General features: G+C 40.3%; 2 protein-coding genes across 2 annotated transcripts; both read left to right on the top strand.

Annotated features, from left to right (window-relative positions):
• Positions 1-320: 320 nt before the first annotated feature.
• LOC143895346 (uncharacterized) lies at positions 321-1,040 on the top strand. Its single transcript, XM_077402398.1, has one exon. The coding sequence runs from the start codon at positions 321-323 to the stop codon at positions 1,038-1,040; it is 720 nt and encodes a 239-aa protein (XP_077258524.1).
• Positions 1,041-5,072: 4,032 nt separating this feature from the next.
• LOC143895344 (uncharacterized) lies at positions 5,073-5,726 on the top strand. The gene has a single exon (XM_077402397.1). It carries the CDS (start codon positions 5,073-5,075, stop codon positions 5,724-5,726), a length of 654 nt encoding a protein of 217 aa, XP_077258523.1.
• The last annotated feature ends 15,984 nt before the right edge of the window (positions 5,727-21,710 follow it).

The following is a 21,710-nucleotide window of genomic DNA, read 5'->3' as shown; positions in this document are numbered from 1 at the left end:
ATGATAGAGTCAACGGCCAGCTCAGGGAGCTCGGCAGGGGCTGCGTCAACAACCCGGCGATCCTCGACGGCTCATCATGCGGCAGCCCAACCGGCACGCACTGCTGCCGCAACCGGCTCAACGGAGTATCCATGCGACTGCTGCACGATTGCGCAACTAAGATACTCGGATTACGATGGCTTCCTCAAGAAGATTCATTTGCATTCGCAACAAGGATCTTGTCGCATACCGATCATCTCACCAAACGCCTCGTTTTGTCTGAAGTGGCTCAGATATTCGATCCACTAGGCTTTGCATCACCAGTCGTGATCAAGGCGAAGATGCTCTTGCAGGAGCTTTGGCTTCACAAGCTTCAATGGGATGAACCACTGCCATCCCAGCTCTCATCACGGTGGCTCATTATCAGAAAGGAACTCACCAGCTTGCGCAAGATCTCAATACCTCGGTGGTATAACACATGGAGTACATCGACAGTGGAATTTCACGGCTTTTCTGATGCTTCTCAACTGGCAATGGCTGCAGTCGTATTTATCACCGTCCACGGCTCTAATGGCGCCACGATTTCATTGGTGTGCTCCAAAACGAAGGTAGCACCGCTCAAACGGCTCACCATCCCGAGACTTGAACTCACCGCAGCACTGCTGCTCTCAAGACTCATGCAATACGTTCAAGCCACCTTGAAGTTGAACGTCACAGCAACTCACCTGTGGACGGACTCTGTTGTGACACTCACGTGGATCAAATCTCATGCATCGCGCTGGAAGGATTTCATGAGAAATCGAGTGTCTCAAATTCAAGAGCTCACTGCGAACGCACATTGGAAATACGTACCTGGTACGTCCAACCCAGCCGACTGCGCATCACGAGGATTAAATACTGCTCAACTCCAAAGCCACTCATTATGGTGGACGGGACCACCGTGGATACTCACCCCTGAAGCATGGCCATTACAACCCGCGCTTTCGGATGAGTTGAGTGCACTCGAGGCTCGGCCAGGCACTGCGCTACATGCGGCCGCTTCTCAACCGGGCTATCACTGAGACCTGATATTGCGACCGGGCACTTCCCTACAGCCGCGTCGCATGATAAAACAGTCACCCCGGGTGATATTGCGCAGGTTACCAGATGCGGAGCCACGCGCGGCACAAGAAGAACGAGCGGTGGAAGGAGCGCAGCCGCCTCAAGGAGACCCGGCAGCGACATCTTTGCCGAGGGAGACCGGACTCCCATGCATGCCGCCCACGCCGTTAATGTCGGCACTACAGTTACCAATCATGACTCCCGCGCCTCCTCCGCTAACAGACGCGATCGCGGAATTTCTAAATTATAAGTTCCCGATCGGTCCGGTGGAACAGCCTTCCGACGACTTTGAGTCGCCGTCGGGAGAAAGTGAGAGCGATGATGACGAGGCCTAGAAGCCGATGTAGGGAGAGACGGCTCGTCGATTAACACATATATATATATAAATACACGTTTTGTTTCCATTTTTTGGTTAATCCTGATTTAGTTTGCACAACTCGCGTGACATAATTGTCAGTTACTTTATTCTCGTTTTATTTTCATTTATGCCATGATAAATATTATTTTAAGGTTACACTTACGGCGCTTCTGAATGATATAGTGTTAAGTTGTATTGACAGCCCATATGGCTGAATAGATTTAGTTTTGCGTATCGTTAAAATACAGGATCGGCAAGACGGTAGAGACCGCGCGTAATTTTTAGTTTAGAATTATATCCGGCCGACCGGTATAAAACCACGTTAGGTTGATAGTTTGACTTACCGCCGATCGAAAAGGTCTTATTTAAGTTAGCGATTGTCGGTAAAGATTAAGCGATAATAATCGTATAAGGATAAACGCGTTTAAGCGGAACGCCGATAAAAAGTTAGAGCGATAATCCGTATCGGGGGCACGGAGGATCATCCCTCGGACCCGGTACACGCGTTCATAAGGTGGACGCCAAGGAAACGCCAAGTTCTTGGACAAAACCATCTTCTCCAGGGACAACCAGGCTGAATCGTCATCCGAGGACCTGGGATACAGCTCCAGGGGGTGCGCGCCATGACCCGGTGAAAATCCCCGGAAAACGGAATTTCTCCAGGAAAAGAGAGGTCCGACGGTCGTACCAGGACCTGGGACATCCTCCCAGGTGGTCGGCGCCATTGTCCGACAAAATCCGGGCGAAACACATTTTCGCCAGGAACTTATTGATCCGACGGTCGTACCAGGACCTGGGACATCCTCCCAGGGAGTCGGCGCCATTGCCCGACAAAATCCGGGCGAAACACATTTTCGCCAGGAACTTATCGATCCGACGGTCTTACCAGGACCTGGGACACCCTCCCAGGGGGTCGGCGCCATTGTCCGGCGAAATCCGGGCGAAACGTACTTTCGCCAGGAACTTACCTATCCGAAGGCCTTACCAGGACCTGGGACACCCGCCTAGGGGGTCAACGTCGAGCTCCGACAAAGATCCCCAGGAAACGCATCATCCACGGGAAAAGTGGCCCGGAACAGCGATACCAGCTTCCGAGAAACCTAGCCAGAGGGTCGGCGTCAACGGCCGACGACATCGACGTCACCCGGACGTCATCTACAGGGACAACACCCAGATTCACCTTCAGGGGCATCTCCGAGGAGGTGCGCATAGGTCGACGTCGTCCGCGTCGAACATTTTTCGCGAGTGAAAACCTGGTGCAGCGGTACCGAGGAAGGAAGGTTCTCGCACTGCGTTGCGCGTGGAAATTTCCACGGGAACCTTCTAGAACGGGCAAAAGTGAAAGATGCGCAAAAGGGCACGCGAGAGGGTAGTGAAAATCACCGTGTTTTCGAATGATAGCGCCAGATGTGCCGGCCGCGAACAATAGACGATCGCGAAAGTTCCGAGGAGTGGGAACGATCCGGCATAAGTGGGGAGCCCAAGCGAGAGCGACCGCTCGAGGCAGTCTCTCGGGTATAGCCGTGGCGAACACACGTATCACACTCTGTACGATCGGCATACGCGTTATACTTTACAACCGAGAACTCCCGCGTACTATCGCGTAAAATTACTCGTCTTAACCAACAGCGAGGGGCAATTAATTGCCAAATACAATCGAGTGTTAGCAACAATACGCGAGTTGAAATTCGGATACATTGTTAAGTAGTGGAAGTGCAATTATCGAGTATATAACAACCACGGGCATTGGGTCACGCGGATACGGAATATTGTGCGGACATTATTAATCATTGTATTTAACCACCGGATACTCGTTCGTTAATTCAGCGCACGAACATTGTATGATAGAGTGATGGTCACGGCCGAGTGCGTGATCATAGTTTAACAATCACGAGGTTCAAAGTCCTCCGATCGGAATAATTATCTGGAATAAAAGCATCGTATCGACTAAACGAATAAGCCGAGATACGCAATTTGAATAATTGTGCAACTTTATTGAAATAAAGCGACGTTCACACCGAGGCGAGAAACTCGCGTTGTGAGACACCTTTATGATATTGTGAAACGGCCTGTAATGTTGAAATGATGATCTGGAATTAAAGATTAATTAATTCTGAAACAAATCCTCCTGATTAATTATAAAAAATTATCGATACTTACCTTCTACTTACCTTGTCCTTCGGCGATGATCCAACGTTGGCCAGCGGCAATCCGGTATGCGATGTAAAGCGAGGATCCGGGGAAGCAGAGCAGCAACAAAGCAGCGATCCATCCGAGGCGGGAACCTGAAAAAAGAGAAGCGAATTAGTGCGTAATTAAAACATAATTATCGGGAATTATCCTTATCTGGTATGCGAGGTAAAGCGAGGATCCAGAGACGGATAACGGCAACGGCGATCCATTCCGGGCGTCAATCTGCAACAAAACATAAAATAATTGTCACATAATTATTTTATAATTACTTACCTCTATCTGGTATGCGATGTAAAGCGAGGATCCAGGGATGAGAAGCAGCAACGATGATCCAACAGGGACATCAGTCTGAAATAAAATTCAAATAATTAGGATATAATTAAATTATCCTTACTTACCTCTATCTGGTATGCGATGTAAAGCGAGGATCCAGGGATGAGAAGCAGCAACGGTGATCCATCAGGGACATCCTTCTGAAACAAATAATTCCTATTAGCGTCTTGCGAATAATCGGGGCGTTGATGCGAACTTACCTTCTCGGTAGTCTAAGGTAAAACCGAGTGGCGACCGTTTGATAGGAATATTATCCGCCGGAATCGGGCTCAACACGTACCGTCCGGTCACAATATATAGGTACTCAACTCTCAACAAGTTATTGAAAATAACAGCTCTTTGTTTCAGATTTATATCGCTTCTGGGAAGGTGCCGACGCACGCCACTGGACTTACACTCAGCTTTGGAGGAGGCCAGATCGTTCTGGATTAAGGCTACTCAAGCGGCATACTTTACGCACGAGATCAAAATGCTCACGGCCAACTTGAGACTCCCAACTGCTCACGCATTCAGTCGATTGACTGCGTATATAGACGCTCAAGGGATCATCCGCGTTGGCGGCCGCCTCAATCAATCAGCACTAGCTCAAGACAGCAAACATCAAGCGATTTTGCCCCGCCACTCTCGGCTCTCAACCTTGATCATTTCGCACGCCCATCTGCGTACCCTGCATGGAGGAACACAGCTGACACTGGCTCATGTCAGGCAGCGTTACTGGATCATCGGCGGACGGGCTCCGGTGAAGTCTCATATCCTGCGGTGTGTCGTGTGTGCTCGGCAGAGGGGGATCCGTGCTTATCAACTGATGGGCCAACTACCTCTCTCTCGGGTTACGCCGTCACGTTCGTTCACTCACACAGGAGTTGACTATGCCGGACCGATTACCATCAAAACATGAAAAGGACGAGGTGCGAAGACTTGCAAGGGATGGATCTGTGTGTTTGTCTGTTTCTCCACCTCCGCAATTCACCTTGAAGTAGTCAGTGACTACTCATCAGAAGGATTCATCGCAGCCTTCCGAAGATTTTCAGCGAAAAGGGGAATTGCTCAGACCATATATTCGGACTGCGGGACAACATTCATTGGAGCAGACTCCGCGCTCAAGAAAATGTTCATCCAGAGTTCCCAAGAACATCAACGAATCGCTCAAATTTTACAACGTGATTGCACCAGATGGGAGTTTAATCCACCAGGCGCTCCACACATGGGGGGCAAGTGGGAGGCGGTGGTGAAATCCGTCAAGTTTCATTTGAGACGGACTATCGGGGAAACTCTACTCACGACGGAAGAACTCACAACGTTGCTTACGCAAATCGAGGCCATTCTCAACTCACGGCTTTTAGAACCGCTGAGTGACGACCCTGAAAACGTCTCAGCGCTCACACCAGGTCATTTCCTCATTGGAGGTCCACTCACTACCATACCCGAGCCATCTCTGATTGACCTAGCAACCTCACGACTATCTCAATGGCAACTCATCCAGCAGCGGGTTCAACAATTTTGGGCACAATGGTTGGCCCATTACCTGCAACGCCAGCAGGCAATATCCAAGTGGCATCACCCCAACAACAACATCAAGGTGGGTTCCATCGTGCTGCTCACCGACGAACGATGTCCACCGTGCAAATGGCCACTCGCCAGAGTAACAGCTTTGCACCCCGGCAAGGATGGACTCACCAGGGTGGTTACCCTGAAGACCGCCACCACGACCCTCATCCGGCCTAGTGCCAAGCTTGCCATATTGCCCATTTCAACCGAATGAAGGATCTAGAGTAAGGAATCATCAACAAGGTTGCTGATGGCGGGCGGAATGTTCGAGATTCCGTTAACGTTGCGCCGTCGGCTCAGAGGGCAGCATCGATCGGGTAACGACGTTCGATCATCGCGATAGCTCGCGCCCGCACGGGCGCGCTCATCGCCAACGTCTTCTTCACATTGTGCAAAATGGCCGCGCGGAGACTAGTCGCGTAACGTGTGCTTTGTACGTTTCGCATTGTAACTCCGGTTAATCGTGCACATCGCAGTAACCACACTGATTAAACAGTCTCGTATAGTGTGAAATAGAACGCTCATTAACTCTGGTGCCTCAACACGACAGCTCAAGCTCACACGGGCGCGAGTGCCGACCGCCACGTGTCCCAAGGCTCACGGGCGACTCACCACACGAAGAGGACGGCAATTAATATAATTGTCTCTCGCTTATAAGGACAAGCAAAACATCGTATTTGTTCACCGCTCATCTATCTCAGGTCAGATTGTAACAATCTCGATACATTAAAGACGGCTCAGACTGTGGTCTGAGTTACACAAAAAATAAGTGAATAATTAGTGACCACCTTCCACGCGCGTCCTTCTCATCCCGCTTCCATCGTCGGGATTAATCAGCGATTTCGCGAACAATATATATATATATATATATATATATATATATATATAATATTAATAAATATCATAAGTAATTAATAAGTACGACAAGACCTAGGTGCGCGCGCGCGCGACTGCGAGCGTCGAGAAAGAAATCCTAGCACGATTCTCGCCGGTTCGCGGCTGACCGAGCGTCGAGCATCTGACATCACTGCATTCACTGCTGAAATCTGACATCGCTGCAAAATTAGTCTAGCACGTTTCTCGCTCCGCGCTCCTCTCGCGTCTTAGCTCTGCTCGGCTCTGTTCGGCTCTGTTCGGCTCTGCTCGGTTCTCGTTGTCGCTTGCCAGCTTGCCTTCCGTTTTTAGAGTCCACGGGTCCACGCAATAGAAGAAACCGCAATAGAAGAAATGAATAAGAAAAATCGTGAAAAGGGGCGAGAAGATCTGAGAAGGAGTCTAGAGAGAAAGAAAGAGGAAGAAAGAAAAAGAGAGAGGAAGAAGCAAGAAAAGGAAGAAGCGGATAGAAAGAAAAGGTTTGAATATTATTATTCTTTATTTTTAGATTAGATTGTTATAATTTCCATTCTTAAAAAAGCCGTGTTAAATCGAATAGAATCGTTGCGACGTTGCCTCTTTTCCGCCATGTTGATTCTTTCATTGTGCTCACTTCGTACTGCGAGATTATTGTCAGCACAAGGATATCATATAAGGGTGCAGTCCAATAACTTAATGCTAGAAATCCTTCGAAACGTTCTTCTTCATCACCTTTTAATTCCAAAAAAAGGAGAAGAACATTTTGATGAATTTGTAGCGCCTAAATCGTATTTTGGTAGCTCAAACATCAGGTTGTCGTAATTGCGTAATTGTTTTGTACATTGTAAAAAATTATAGTAGATATCTAAGTAGCACGCGTCTGTGATGTTTAGTTGTAGCATAGGTAAAAGAACCAGACTATGCGCGAATTCGTAATTCGCGATTCGTATATTCGTGAATAGTGTGGAGGGAAAATTCGTCGAAAATTCATCGAATAATCGACGAATTTTCCCTCCACACTAATCACGAATATACGATTCACGAATCGCGAATTACGAATTTGCGCATAGTCTGATATTCCACCCTTACAAATAGCGTGCATTAGTTAGACAACAAAACGGTTCGTGATTTTATTTATTACTGATTTACTTACTATATGAATTAGGGGACTGATGGAGAAAAAAAAGAAGAGGAACGAAAACAGAGGGAGATGGAAAAACAAAATTTAAAAAACCAGGAGAAAAACATGACCGTAGATGACGATGACATGAACGTAGATGATGATGAGGATGACGAGGATAAAGAAAATAAGGAAGAAAGGCAAAAAAAAAGAAAAAAAAGAGGAGAAAGAAGCATAAAAGAAAGAAATAGGTACGTTATATTTGTTAATTTAATTATAAAGTTCTAAAATCATTTCTATTTAATTGTGCATTTATTTATTGCTTTAATTTTGCATTTTCTGTGTAGGTATTATGGTCCATATAGAAGAAGAGGAAAAACATGGAGAAGAGGAGGCTGGAGAGAAGGAGGCTGGAGAGAAAGAGACTGGAATAGAGGAGGCTGGAGAGAAAGAGACTGGAATAAAGGAGGCTGGAGAGAAGGAGGCTGGAGAGAAAGAGACTGGAATAGAGGAGGCTGGAGAAGAGGAAACTGGAGAGGGGGATGGAGTGGACAAGGGCGCGGGAATACGAGGCCTGAAACGACATCGACAGGCCCCGTTTTTTTTCTTATATTACCAATGATAAAAACAAAGATTGTAAAAAATAAAATAAATATATTATATCGAAAACATACTTCAATAATAATAATTACACTGTCCGACAAAACCTTCTGAATCCGTATTGTCAGCCTTGGCTATCACGTCACAATTTTGAGAAAAATGGCGTCAGAGGCCAATAACGATATTTTTAAATTTCTTTAGGATTTTATAACACCGGTAGCATTTTTTTCTAAATTTAATTTATGCCACATAAAAATGCCAACTTTTAGCTTTAAGGGGTTACATATGAGACATATGAGTAGACCGCAAAGAAAAAAGGTGAAATTCGGGAATTTTTATCTTGGAAACTATTAATTCGATTTGATTCGGGTATTTTTTATTTAAAAGTATCTACATTGAGGTACGTTCACAAATTTTTTTAAGGGAATTTATTTCTTCGGAGCGCTGTTTTCGTGGCCGGCGTAAAATGTGTTCTTCGCGGACACGGTTCACGGTTCCTAGAATATCTCGAAAACGGCTGGACCGATTTGTTTCAAATTTATACAAAATGTTTTTTTTCTCGTTTCCATCGGGAGATTTTTTTAATAGGAGACCCTATAAAGTTTGAAAATTTGGGTCGAAAAATGAATGTGACCTTTATAGTCTGATAAAAAAAAACTAATCAAGTAAAAAAAAATTTCCCGATGGAAACCAGAAAAACATTTTGTATAAATTTGAAGCAAATCGGTCCAGCCGTTCTCGAGATATTCTGGGAATCGTGAACCGTGTCACATTTTACGCCGGCCACGAGAACAGCGCTCCGAGGAAATAAATTCCCTTAAAAAAAATTTGTAAACGTGCCTCTCAATGTAGATACTTTTAAATAAAAAAAAACCCGGATCGAATTGAATTAATTGTTTCCAAGATAAAAATTTCCGAATTTTAATTTTTTTTCTTGCGGTCTACTCATATGTAAGCCCTTAAAATGCGTTTTACTTTGTGTGGATATAATTTTTTGTTTTCGAGATAAAACAGTTTGAAAATATTTCTTATTCTTTTCATTTAATATATTGTCCAACAAAATTTGACTTTCTTTGCAACACGAGTGTGAATAGTCGTTTCCGATGTATTTTTGCTAGCTGAACATATGAATCCGTTGTCCAAATTTGGCTATCATTTTTGTATATATATATTATATGATTATATATAATAAATAAAACATAATTAATAAATAATTACAATTTTATTATATGGCTGACATATATAACATATATGTATATAACTGTATATGTATATATAAAAATAATCAAAATGTTAATTTTGATCGTATATATATTAAGAATGAGAACCAATAACTAAAAGACAATAAATAATTTAAATAAATATTTTTTAACTGTAATTTTTATATGTCACTAATATATGTGGTCTATACAATTAAATACAGAAAAAAATATTTATAAATATATAAAAATATATAATTATATAAAACATAATATTAACAAAATACAAATAATTTTTATTATGTAACACGTGCATGAAAAGTGGTCCATTACGCACGCTATGCGTGCGTAATAGACCACTTTCCACGCACTTGCAACATAAAATAGGGTGTGCAAACCGTACAAGCCTTCGGCTCGTGCGTCAACTCCGCACCCGTGAATTTTCATCTTACAGCACTAATTGTTACACGTTACACAATTAAATAACTATTCCATGCGCTATAATATAAAAACCGGGTTCGGGAACTGGTGAAAACAAAAATCTCGATATTTTCGGACCGCTAGTGTGTGATGACAATTATCCGTTTATCAAGATATGTCCGAGATAGAAATAGATCCAAGATAAAATATTTTATTTAAGCAAAAATCCGCGGATATCCGGATCTTGTTCGAATTCGGTTCTTGTTCTGATCCGAATCTTGTTCAGAAATTTTTATTTTTATTATAATATAAAATTGTTTGAGTTCAATTTTTTTTACTGATTACTAAAGTTAATTGTTATCCAAGTTTAAGTAAAAACATCTCAAGTACAAATTTTTATGTGATCTGAATAATACTTACGTGATTTTATAATTTTTAAAGTTGGGGATGCAATATTATAATGTTTTATATTGTTATATTATAATATTTGACAAATATTTTTATATTTCAGTAATATTTAATAAAAAGAATATATACATAAATAATTCCCAACAATTTTTTAAAATTATATCGCTTTTGTAAAACTTCTTCAAAAGTTTCGGTTTTTAGTTTCGATTTCGGCCGAAACAAAAAAAATAGTTTTCAACTCTAAAATTAGATATATATTTAGTCCGGACTCGCACGCTCGCATCAGGGGCAAAGTCTCAGTCTGTAGATAAAATCGGATATATTTAGTCCGGATTCGCACCAGGGGCAAAATCTGTAGGTAAAATCGGGTATATTTAGTTCGGACTCGCATCGGGGGCAAAGTCTGTAATGTGATTTAGTCCGGACTCAGTCCTAGGGGCAAAGTGTGTCGGTAAGGGGCAAAGTGTGTTGGTAATCAAGTCACGGAAATGGTGGTCTCGACTTAGGAGGGGCCATTGGCTATCTGTCTATTAATCTGTGGCGATACATTTTTCGTGTGTACCAAGTGCTGTCTAATCAGCACCTTCAACCGTTTTCCAAGGTGGCGCTGCGTTCGCGGTTTCGCGGGCTGTCGCCCAAACTGAGTGTTCGGTTGATCGGATTTCGGTCGCGATGCGTTTTTCGCGTATACTCTGTGCTGTCTAATCAGCACTTTCAACCGCTTAACCTAAACGAGCCGCTGCTCGGCGACCGCTGTCGCGTATCTTACTACTAGTCGCGCCGGGCGGACCAAAGCAGATACCTCCCTCTTACTCGTGATTGTGATTACATGGGGGAACATTACTTAACCTCGTGGGACTCGGGCTCCCTATCGTGGTCCGTCCTCGAAACGCTATGGGAGGGCTGGCCTTGGCCGGGGCATCTTCCCCGTTCTCTGTCGTTTCTCCTTCCGCCGCCCTGCTCCGGAACTCCCCGCTCGGTTCGTCCCTCTCGTCCGACGTCGATCCACGCGGCGCCTACGTCGCCATTATCGACCAGTCGAAGACACGGCGCATGCGGTTGCAAGGTTAGGTTGTAACGCCAGACAAGCGTCGTAATTGTAAAAAATTCAAGCTGAATCAACTCATACGATGAGCTTACGATAGCGATTATAACGAGCGTTACGACTGCTTACGGTGAACATGTAGTTGTAGCCTTAAATACGTACTAAAGATATATACATACTGTTGTATATCCATCCGCCTTGTGCTGGACGGTGTGAGCTTGGACGCTCCCGGCTCCCGCGTGTGCACACCGGTTAATTAATCCTGGGGCGACGCGGTCAAGACACTGAACACTGAGTCCTTTGATTTTATAACAGTTTATTTTTGTCTTACAATCACTCTCGCACAAGAAAACGTCCGATCGATACGCTCGCTGCTGAGTTTCTGCCGCTAGGGACGGAGAAGGGAGAGGAGAACGAAAGACGAAAGACGAGCGAGTCGGTACGCGTGGCGCGCGATGAAAATGGCGCGGAAAATTCCGTTGAATCCGAAAAATCCCTTAAAGAGATTAATCAAGTTTATAACAACGTCTTTAGTATATTTCTAGGATATTTTATATATCAATTCATAAAAATTATAGTTGCTTTATTATTCTTATTTTATATTTATATTTATTTTATAGTTTATAATTATAATTTTATTTTACATTGAATTCACATTTTTTTACATTTATTAATAATTTATAAATGCATATATAAAAAACACTTGTCCAGATTTATGTATTTACTATTTATCACATGAATATCAGAATTAACTTCAGTATCGATACTTACAGTGAATATTATATGTATAGCGTTGTAATATAATAAATATTAAACTTAATATAAATATAAACAAGTGTTTTTTACATTTATGTTTTTAATTAGTAGTAAATGTAAAATAAATGTGAATTAAATTTAAAATAAATATTAAACAAACGTAAAAAAAATATTTGTTACATGTACGTTGCAAATAACTAATAAATATGAAATAAATGTAAAATAAATAAAAAATAAACATGTTAAAAACATTTATTTAACAAACGGATTTTAAATGTAAAATAAATGTTTTTTTAACGTTTAATAAACGTTTTTTGGCAATAAAAATCTACAAATGTAAAATCAATGAAAAAAACGTTTAAAAAACATTTAATAAACGTTGTCTGCTGATTGGGTAATTGAAAATTCATTACAATATTTGTGTGGTTATATTATAAAAAAATTACGAGCCTATCATATTTGTTCTATTTGTGAAACAATTTCTATACAAAATCCAGTAGCGTTCAATGCAACAGTATTTATCAAAGAAAAAACATATGATGAGAGTACAGTTCATGGCAGTCCACTAGTACCAAGTGAAGAGTTTAGCAATTATATATTAACATTGCATAAACATTTTATATTACATTTTAAACAGTATGCCCTACAAAATATAGGACATAAGCTTTTCGAAGATATGATACAAATGGCAGTACCATTCAAAGTATGTGCAGAATTTCCTTTAAAATATTTAATAAAACTAGTTATTCGAATCTGTATTTATCATACATTAAAAAGTATAAACCGTAATTTAAAACAATCCAAAGAAAAAAATCGAAAGATAACTATTTTGTCACACATTTAACAGTATATTTTGATAAATAAATAAAAAAGTTTAAAAATAATTTAATATTTCTAAATGATTTATATGGTTTCCCAAAACACAAGTTACCAATAAAAGCCCTATACTTCTTTACTCCAAACCTTCAACACATTTTCCAAATCAACCTTTCATAAAATCGACGTATATAAGCCGTGTTCCAATATACACTGCCAGTACTAAATATTTATTTTTATAATATACGCAATGGTGAACTGTGACTACCAGATTTTCAGTACTGGCTGTGTATATCGATCGAAATATGGCCATGGAAGGCCCGAATCGAATCCGAGACCCGCCGATTATAAGTCGACCATCCTCACACGGAGTCACTCAAATAATTTAATATTTTTGTCATATATACAGGCTGCCCCACAATTGTTGGTACTTTTTTCATATTTAGATAGAGCGAGCCAAACTGAGTCGAAAAGTCATGTACCATTTTACAATTTTCGCAATAGTTGACGAGTTATTAATGATTAAAAATCGACGTATTAGACCGCCCACCGCCAAATCCAAGCGCGCGGCGAGATGCGGCCGCCCCGCGGTCGGCGCGCGGGCAGTTGTTTACTACAAGCGGCGATGATTACGCACGAACGGCGCGTAACGCCGGGCCTCTGTCCTAAGCGATTATATAGTTTCTCACTTTTTTTAAATAGAAATAAAATTTTCTAACGACATAGAAAATTTTTTTGTGCGTACGTATGTACATATGTGTGCACATGCATACACCAGGAAAATATCAATTCTACTGCTTAAAAAAGCAATTACTCAATTTACCTTTTTTTTTTAGTAAGTAACGGTTGTCTTTAAGCAAGAATATTTTCTTGATATTAGTCTTAAAATGTACAAATTTTAGAAAGAGTCTTTATTATGTACTCGAAAGAAGAATTTATACTTCTTCAAAGAACATAATAAAATTTTATCAAAGAAAAGTCAAAATAATAAATAAAATAATATGAGGACCCTCGAGATTAAAATAGGAGAAAGCTATGAGAGTCAGACGCAGATCACAGTGCGTAATATCAGAAATAAGTGATTTATTCGTCGTTTTGATACATTACATCGATCCGTACGTTTCGGCTCAGTTTTGAGCCATCTTCAACGGTAGTTACAAAAATTAAGTTACACGTTCTCCGTACCGTATGGTGAGTTTACTGATTCAAAGTATCAGAAACATAGACCAATTGATCCATATCTGTAAATTTGTTCAATTAATGTTGAGATATTAAAAAGATCCCTTAGGAAACTCACCATTCGGTCTGAAAAACGTGGAATACAGAGCCATGTATACATAATGAATACTCTCTGCGAGAAAATTTGACGATCTTTATCGACACGACACATGCACAGCAATGATATGAAAGGTCTTGCAAGAAGAGGCATGTCGTAGGTCAACACACCGACGAGGATTATAACAAAGCACGATTTGACACCGTCTCAAAATGACACGGATTTTTTGCATCATGCATATGTCACGGTTTTGAGCAAATTGTAATCCATGCTCATGAACTTTGGTCGTTGGCAAATCGGGGTTTTACTATTGGTACATGCAATATTGTGACGGTGTCAAATCGTGCTTTGTTATAATCCTCGCCGGTGTGTTGACCTACGACATGCCTCTTCTTGCAAGACCTTTCATATTATTGTGTGTCGTCGACAAGATCGTCAAGTCTTCTCGCAGAGAGTAGATATTCATTATGTACGCATGGCTCTGTATTCCACGTTTTTCAGACCGAATGGTGAGTTTCCTAAGGGATCTTTTTTTAATATCTCAACATTAATTTTAAACAAATTTACAGATATGGATCAATTGGTCTATGTTTCTGATACTTTGAAGTAAACTCACCATACGGTACGGAGAACGTGTAATTAAACTTCTGTAACTACTGCTGAAGATGGCTCAAAGCTGAGCCGAAACGTACGGATCGATGTAATGTATCAAAACGACGAATAAATCAGTTATTTCTGATATTACGCACTGTGATCTGCGTCTGACCCTCATAGCCTTGACTTCTCCTATCAAAATAATTAGCAAATTGAATTTTTGTTTTAATTTTGTATTCTTAACTGAAGAATTGAATAATTAGAATGTAGAATATTATTTATTTTAAGTAATATTATCAAGAAAACATTTTTTGTAAAGATCATCGTTACTTAAAAGAAGAGAAAACTGAGTAATTGGTTTTCTTAGCACTAGAATGATATTTTTTTACGTGTGCGTATACGGCACGCCATTTTACTATTTAATATCATCATAAAAATTCTATCAAATTAAATCGATACTTAAAGAAAAGAAATTATTATTATGTCTAGACATACTTATAATTTATCGAATTATTATTAAGCTATAATTGAAAATGCAGAATTACAATTATGTCTAGAAAAAATATTAATTCCGAATTTATTTTACGTTATGACATAAACAATTTTCGGGAATTAAAAGTATGTACATAATTGTAATTCCCGAATTTTACTTATGTACGCAATTTTAATACTTGAATTTCTATTATGTACACACAATCGTAATTCTGGAATTACTTTTTTTCTTTTGGTAAGTAACGGGGTTCTTTAAGAAAGAATATTTTCTTGATAATAATCTTAAAATGTATTCATCACAAATTTTAGAGAAAGTCTTTATCATGTACTGGAAAAAAGAATTTATACTCCTTCAAAAAACATTATACCATTTTATCAAAGAAAAGTCAAAATAATAAGCAAATCAAATTTTTGTTTTAATTTTATATTTTTAATTGAATAGTTAAACAATTAGAATTTAGAATATTATTTGTTTTAAGTAAAGAGAGTGATGAGTGTATTTTAAGATTATTATAAAAATAAAATATTCTTTGCGAAGATGACCGTTAAAAGAAGGGAAATGGAGTAATTGGTTTTCTTAGTACTGGAATGATATTTTTTGCGCGTGAATTGTGCATGAATAGCAATCGCGATATAAGATCGCGAGCCAAAAAATAATTTTTTTTTCTGTGGCAAGAAAATGATAGAGCGCTATCATTTCCACACCACCTTGCGGTAGATAGCATGGCGCATTTTTTTTTAAGTAGTGTCCCCAGTAGGTTTAATCCACTTTATAAAAATATTTTAATGCAAGAACTGTTCGAAGTGCTCAAAAAATATCATTCCAGTGCTAAGAAAACCAATTACTCCATTTCCCTTCTTTTAACGGTCGCATCTTCTCAAAGAATATTTCATTTTTATAATAATCTTAAAATACACTTATCACTCTCTTTACTTAAAACAAATAATATTCTAAATTCTAATTGTTTAACTATTCAATTAAAAATATAAAATTAAAACAAAAATTTGATTTGCTTATTATTTTGACTTTTCTTTGATAAAATAGTATAATGTTTTTTGAAGGAGTATAAATTCTTTTTTCCAGTACATAATAAAGACTTTTTCTAAAATTTGTAATGAATACATTTTAAGATTATTATCAAGAAAATATTCTTTCTTAAAGAACCCCGTTACTTACTAAAAGAAAAAAAGTAATTCCAGAATTACGATTGTGTTGTACATAATAGAAATTAAAGTATTAAAATTGCGTACATAAGTAAAATTCGGGAATTACAATTATGTACATAATGTTACGTCCAACCCCGGGATTAAGATGTGAAAATCTGGAAAGCAAGGAAAAGGCTAGCCAGAGGGGTCGGGGGAAGGGAGGACGCAGCCAGGTACTTACAAATGTCGCTCGCAGGTACGCGCTCGGAGACGCGTGGCGCGAGCCGAACGCACTTTTATGACTCAGAAAGGGTCAACGTCTGTAAAGACCTTAGGACGCCTTTCATGAGCGGTGCGACCGTCGGTCCTTTTTCGAGTCAGAGAATTTAATCCCTTTAACTCAGGATCGGACCTCGTGCGATTTCGAGAGGTGGAGGAGTAGGGTTAGAGGTTTTTTAGTTATAAATCTCAATGCAGTTTGAAATTAACATTTAACGTAAGCTAAACATTTTATTACAATAATATATTCTATTACAATAATATAAGCTAGGTGAACAATAAATAAGAATTAAGCAGATAAACTGAATATAAGTGTGAATGTCGGATATGTGTGTAGCGTGTGTAGATTCTTCTCGGGTGGTACATAAGTGCGGGGAGGATTTTTAAGGGAAAACCTATTTGGGAATGGCCATTCTGCCCGCCATTATCACAATTATTTAAGAAATAAAGTTACATAAATTTAGCTAAATGTAAGAGTGCGTGTAGTGTGTGTTAAACTAAAATTAAGTCACAATTAAAACAAATATATGGAGGTGTTTGCGGGGTGATACAAGAATTTATGAATGGAAAGTAAGGATACCGCCATTGAAATAAAATTAAATTAGTTGTAGGGGTGCGGTGTGTGTATTAAAAGAAATAATTAGTCAAGAGTAATCATCTCGGGAACGACTACTTCCTCGTGGTCGAGAGTCGAGGCGGTCGAGGAGGTCGGGGACGGACTTCGGGAAGAGGAGGGGGAATCGGGAGGTTCTAGGAAGCGGACTGGATCGGGGTTAACGGGGACCACGCGAGGCAAGACCACGCGAAACGGACCCACACGGCAAATAGGGCGATGTTCGACTAATGGGCGGGAGGGTAGGACGACTGGGCGATAGGGCTGAATGGTAGTGGGACAATCCTGGTTTGAACAGCCAGGTTCTTTCGTAGAAACTACTAGGGGCGGTGGGGTGGCGAGTCGCGGAGGACTGGCGTTGAGCCGCTCCCGGGGGAGTTCGACCTCCCGTCGCGCCCGTTTGTTCTGGCGATTTCGGTGTCGCCTAATTGTGCGGAGATTCGGTCCCAGGGCTTTCGGGTCCACTAAAAATATTTACTTATTCTTAGTCAATCTCTCTCGGACCCGGTCGGAAGTGAACAAAAGGAAATCGTGAAACTTAGGGGGGGGGGGAGGTCAGTGGACAGTCTGGGCCCACGACAACGACGAGACGCCGGGAGCCAAGTCAGGCCTGCCACGACGCCAACGACCGCTGGGAACTCGATGCCTACACTAACCGACCCACGAGCATAAGCTCAGGGAGGTCAGTGGACCAGCTGAGTCCACGACAGCGGCGAGACGCCGGGAGGCAAGTCAGGCCCACGACAACGCCAACGACCGCTGGGAACCTGATGTATACACTGACCGGCCCCAAATATATAATGACCTTCCGAGGGACCGATAATCGATAGACCGTTTAAGAAGGGGGGGGGGGCAATAACGCGGAAAAACCAGGATCAAGAAATTTACGGGACTTACTACTTGATGAGTTCAAAACGAATGGGTTTCTTCTGGGTGTCGCTGGTGGATGAGTCGGAGCGACTGAAGTGGTGCTGGATGTTTTGCACAGACTCTAAGTGCGAAATCGTGACTCGAAAACGGAAGAGATCACGATTATATTGCCGAAATGCAGACTAAATCTTCAGAGGCTTGAAGAGACTGAGAAGTTTTTGAGCGTGGCGTGTCGCAATCTCGGGGTTTATATAGGAAAATGTAGGGAATGGAAGGGGTGGTTTTCATGTGGGGTGTGTCTGGTTTATTGTTTAAAGAATTTCGGGTTGGCGGGATGTTTCTAATTTTGTTTAACGGATTTTTTTTATTGGTTGAGATGTTCCTCACCCAAGAGGTAGATTCTTAAGTTTTCGCCTATCCTGGGAAGCTAGAGACGGTTATCGATTTTTGCGGTTTTTCATTGGTGAGCCCCCCTCTTGGCCTCCACTGTCTTATTGGGGGTGTAACCCATCGGTTCTTTCCAGTGACGCATTTGTTTTTCGGCTATCTCCGATTTCCTTTTTTATTAGGGTTCCTTACTTATCTCGCGACCCTGTGTCTATGTTGACAGACGATCGATACTTCTAAATTTTAAGTGCAGTTTTATTGCAAACAGAAACTTCCGCCACGTGCTCTTAAGATTTCTAAAACCACGTATTAGGTTTTGTTTCTGTTTGTCGGAACATCGCACGGCCAGTTTTGAGTGAGTCGCGAGATATAATACAGATCCCCATCATCCCTCGTCTCAAGTTAAGGCTCCTTCCTGCGCGTTGTATCGCCGGATTTATAGTTATGAGCCAGACGAGGTTGACAAGAATCTGGTCACTATATTCCCCGTCTGTTAGTAATTTATCATCTGAGAGGTTGCTTTTAGTTGCCCAAGCAAATAGGTAGTTTGATCATAAAAAAAAAGGAATGCGAGGAGATCTAACCTCACCCCGATCGATAACCGTCCGTACTTGGCTTGTTTATTCTAATCTTAGGGCTATCTTAGGCGCATAAGGATTCCCGCGAAAAAGGGATATCGTGGAGTCTGCAGGACGTAACAATAATTTTAATTCCAAAAAATTTTTTATGTCATAACGTAAAATAAATTCAGAATTAATATTTTGTTTAGACATAATTGTAATTCTGCATTTTCAATTATAGCTTAATAATAATTCGTCTAATTATAAGTATGTCTAGACATAATAATAATTTCTTTTCTTTAAGTATCGATTTAATTTGATAGAATTTTTATAATGATATTAAATAGTAAAATGGCGTGCCGTATACGCACACGTAAAAAAATATCATTTTAGTGCTAAGAAAACCAATTACTCAGTTTTCTCTTCTTTTAAGTAACGATGATCTTTACAAAAAATGTTTTCTTGATAATATTACTTAAAATAAATAATATTCTACATTCTAATTATTCAGTTCTTCAGTTAAGAATACAAAATTAAAACAAAAATTCAATTTGCTAATTATTTTGATAGGAGAAGTCAAGGCTATGAGGATCAGACGCAGATCACAGTGCGTAATATCAGAAATAACTGATTTATTCGTCGTTTTGATACATTACATCGATCCGTACGTTTCGACTCAGCTTTGAGCCATCTTCAGCAGTAGTTACAGAAGTTAAGTTACACGTTCTCCGTACCGTATGGTGAGTTTACTGATTCAAAGTATCAGAAACATAGACCAATTGATCCATATCTGTAAATTTGTTTAATTAATGTTGAGATATTAAAAAGATCTTTTAGGAAACTCACCATTCGGTCTGAAAAACATGGAATACAGAGCCATGCGTACATAATGAATATCTACTCTCTGCGAGAAGACTTGACGATCTTGTCGACACGACACACAATAATATGGAAGGTCTTGCAAGAAGAGGCATGTCGTAGGTCAACACACCGGCGAGGATTATAACAAAGCACGATTTGACACTGTCACAATATTGCATGTACCAATAGTAAAACGCCGATTTGCCAACGACCAAAGTTCATGAGCATGGATTACAATTTGCTCAAAACCGTGACATATGCATGATGCAAGAAAACCGTGTCATTTTGAGACGGTGTCAAATCGTGCTTTGTTATAATCCTCGCCGGTGTGTTGACCTACGACATGCCTCTTCTTGCAAGACCTTTCATATCATTGCTGTGCATGTGTCGTGTCGATAAAGATCGTCAAGTCTTCTCAGCCAGTGAGTATTCATTATGTATACATGGCTCTGTATTCCACGTTTTTTAGACCAAATGGTGAGTTTCCTAAGGGATCTTTTTAATATCTCAACATTAATTGAACAAATTTACAGATATGGGTCAATTGGTCTATGTTTCTAATACTTTGAATCAGTAAACTCACCATACGGTACGGAGAACGTGTAACTTAATTTCTGTAACTATATTATACCGCTGAAGCCTAGATGGCTCAAAACTGAGCCGAAACGTACGGATCGATGTAATGTATCAAAACGACGAATAAATCACTTATTTCTGATATTACGCATTGTGATCTGCGTCTGACCCTCATAGCCTTCTCCTATTTTAATCTCGAGGGTCCTCATATTATTTTATTTATTATTTTGACTTTTCTTTGATAAAATTTTATTATGTTCTTTGAAGGAGTATAAATTCTTCTTTCGAGTACATAATAAAGACTCTTTCTAAAATTTGTACATTTTAAGACTATTATCAAGAAAATATTCTTGCTTAAAGACAACCGTTACTTACTAAAAAAAAAAGGTAAATTGAGTAATCGCTTTTTTAAGCAGTAGAATTGATATTTTCCTGGTGTATGCATGTGCACACATATGTACATACGTACGCACAAAAAAATTTTCTATGTTGTTAGAAAATTTTATTTCTATTTAAAAAAGGCGAGAAACTATCATCGCTTATAGGACAGGGGCCCGGCGTTACGCGCCGCTTGTAGTAAACATCTGCCCGCGCGCCGACCGCGGGGCGGCCGCATCTCGCCGCGCGCTTGGATTTGGCGGAGGGCGGGCTAATACGTCGATTTTTAATCATTAATAACTCGTCAACTATTGCGAAAATTGCAAAATGGTACATGACTTTTCGACTCAGTTTGGCTCGCTCTATCTAAATATAAAAAAAGTACCAACAATTGTGCGGCACCCTGTATATTTGTATATAAATATTTATACTTATTAAAAGAGAAAAATACAATTAACTATGTGTTCACCAGTATACACAGATTTTTAGTAGTATGTATCGATTTAAACATCGCGGGACAATGCCGCCATTTTAGGCTAAAAATTAATAAGTATAGTAATTTGTACTAAAAATGATAGGTTGGTAGCTCTGCTTCTATAGTTCTAAAAACCGTATTCGCGTGGACTTCTTTCATTGTCTTTTGTCCATCGGCAAACACCTTTGTAAAACCTCAGTAGCCGATTAACGTATTAAAGGCATTACTACTCAATCAAGATACTGGCGTCTTTCTTCTCATCCTGCACGCAATATCCTTTAGTGTGACTGCACGCTCTGCGATTACAGTATAACTTCTTAGGTTATGGGCCCAGAAGCTGAACACAAGTTGAGAGAAGATAACCTAACCTCGAGGATTCTCTTGTGAGGAATTGCGTGGCGTTACGAGATTGAGTAAAAGAAAGTATATATCTTGAGATACGCGAAAATGACTGAGCACGCTACAGTTATTAAAA

Source organism: Temnothorax americanus, unplaced genomic scaffold, assembly GCF_048541705.1.
Source record: "Temnothorax americanus isolate GAGA-0224 unplaced genomic scaffold, ASM4854170v1 Scaffold153, whole genome shotgun sequence".
Taxonomy (NCBI): domain Eukaryota; kingdom Metazoa; phylum Arthropoda; class Insecta; order Hymenoptera; family Formicidae; genus Temnothorax; species Temnothorax americanus.
The sequence above is the reverse complement of the archived record's forward strand: the minus strand, read 5'-3'. Positions and strand labels throughout refer to the sequence as shown.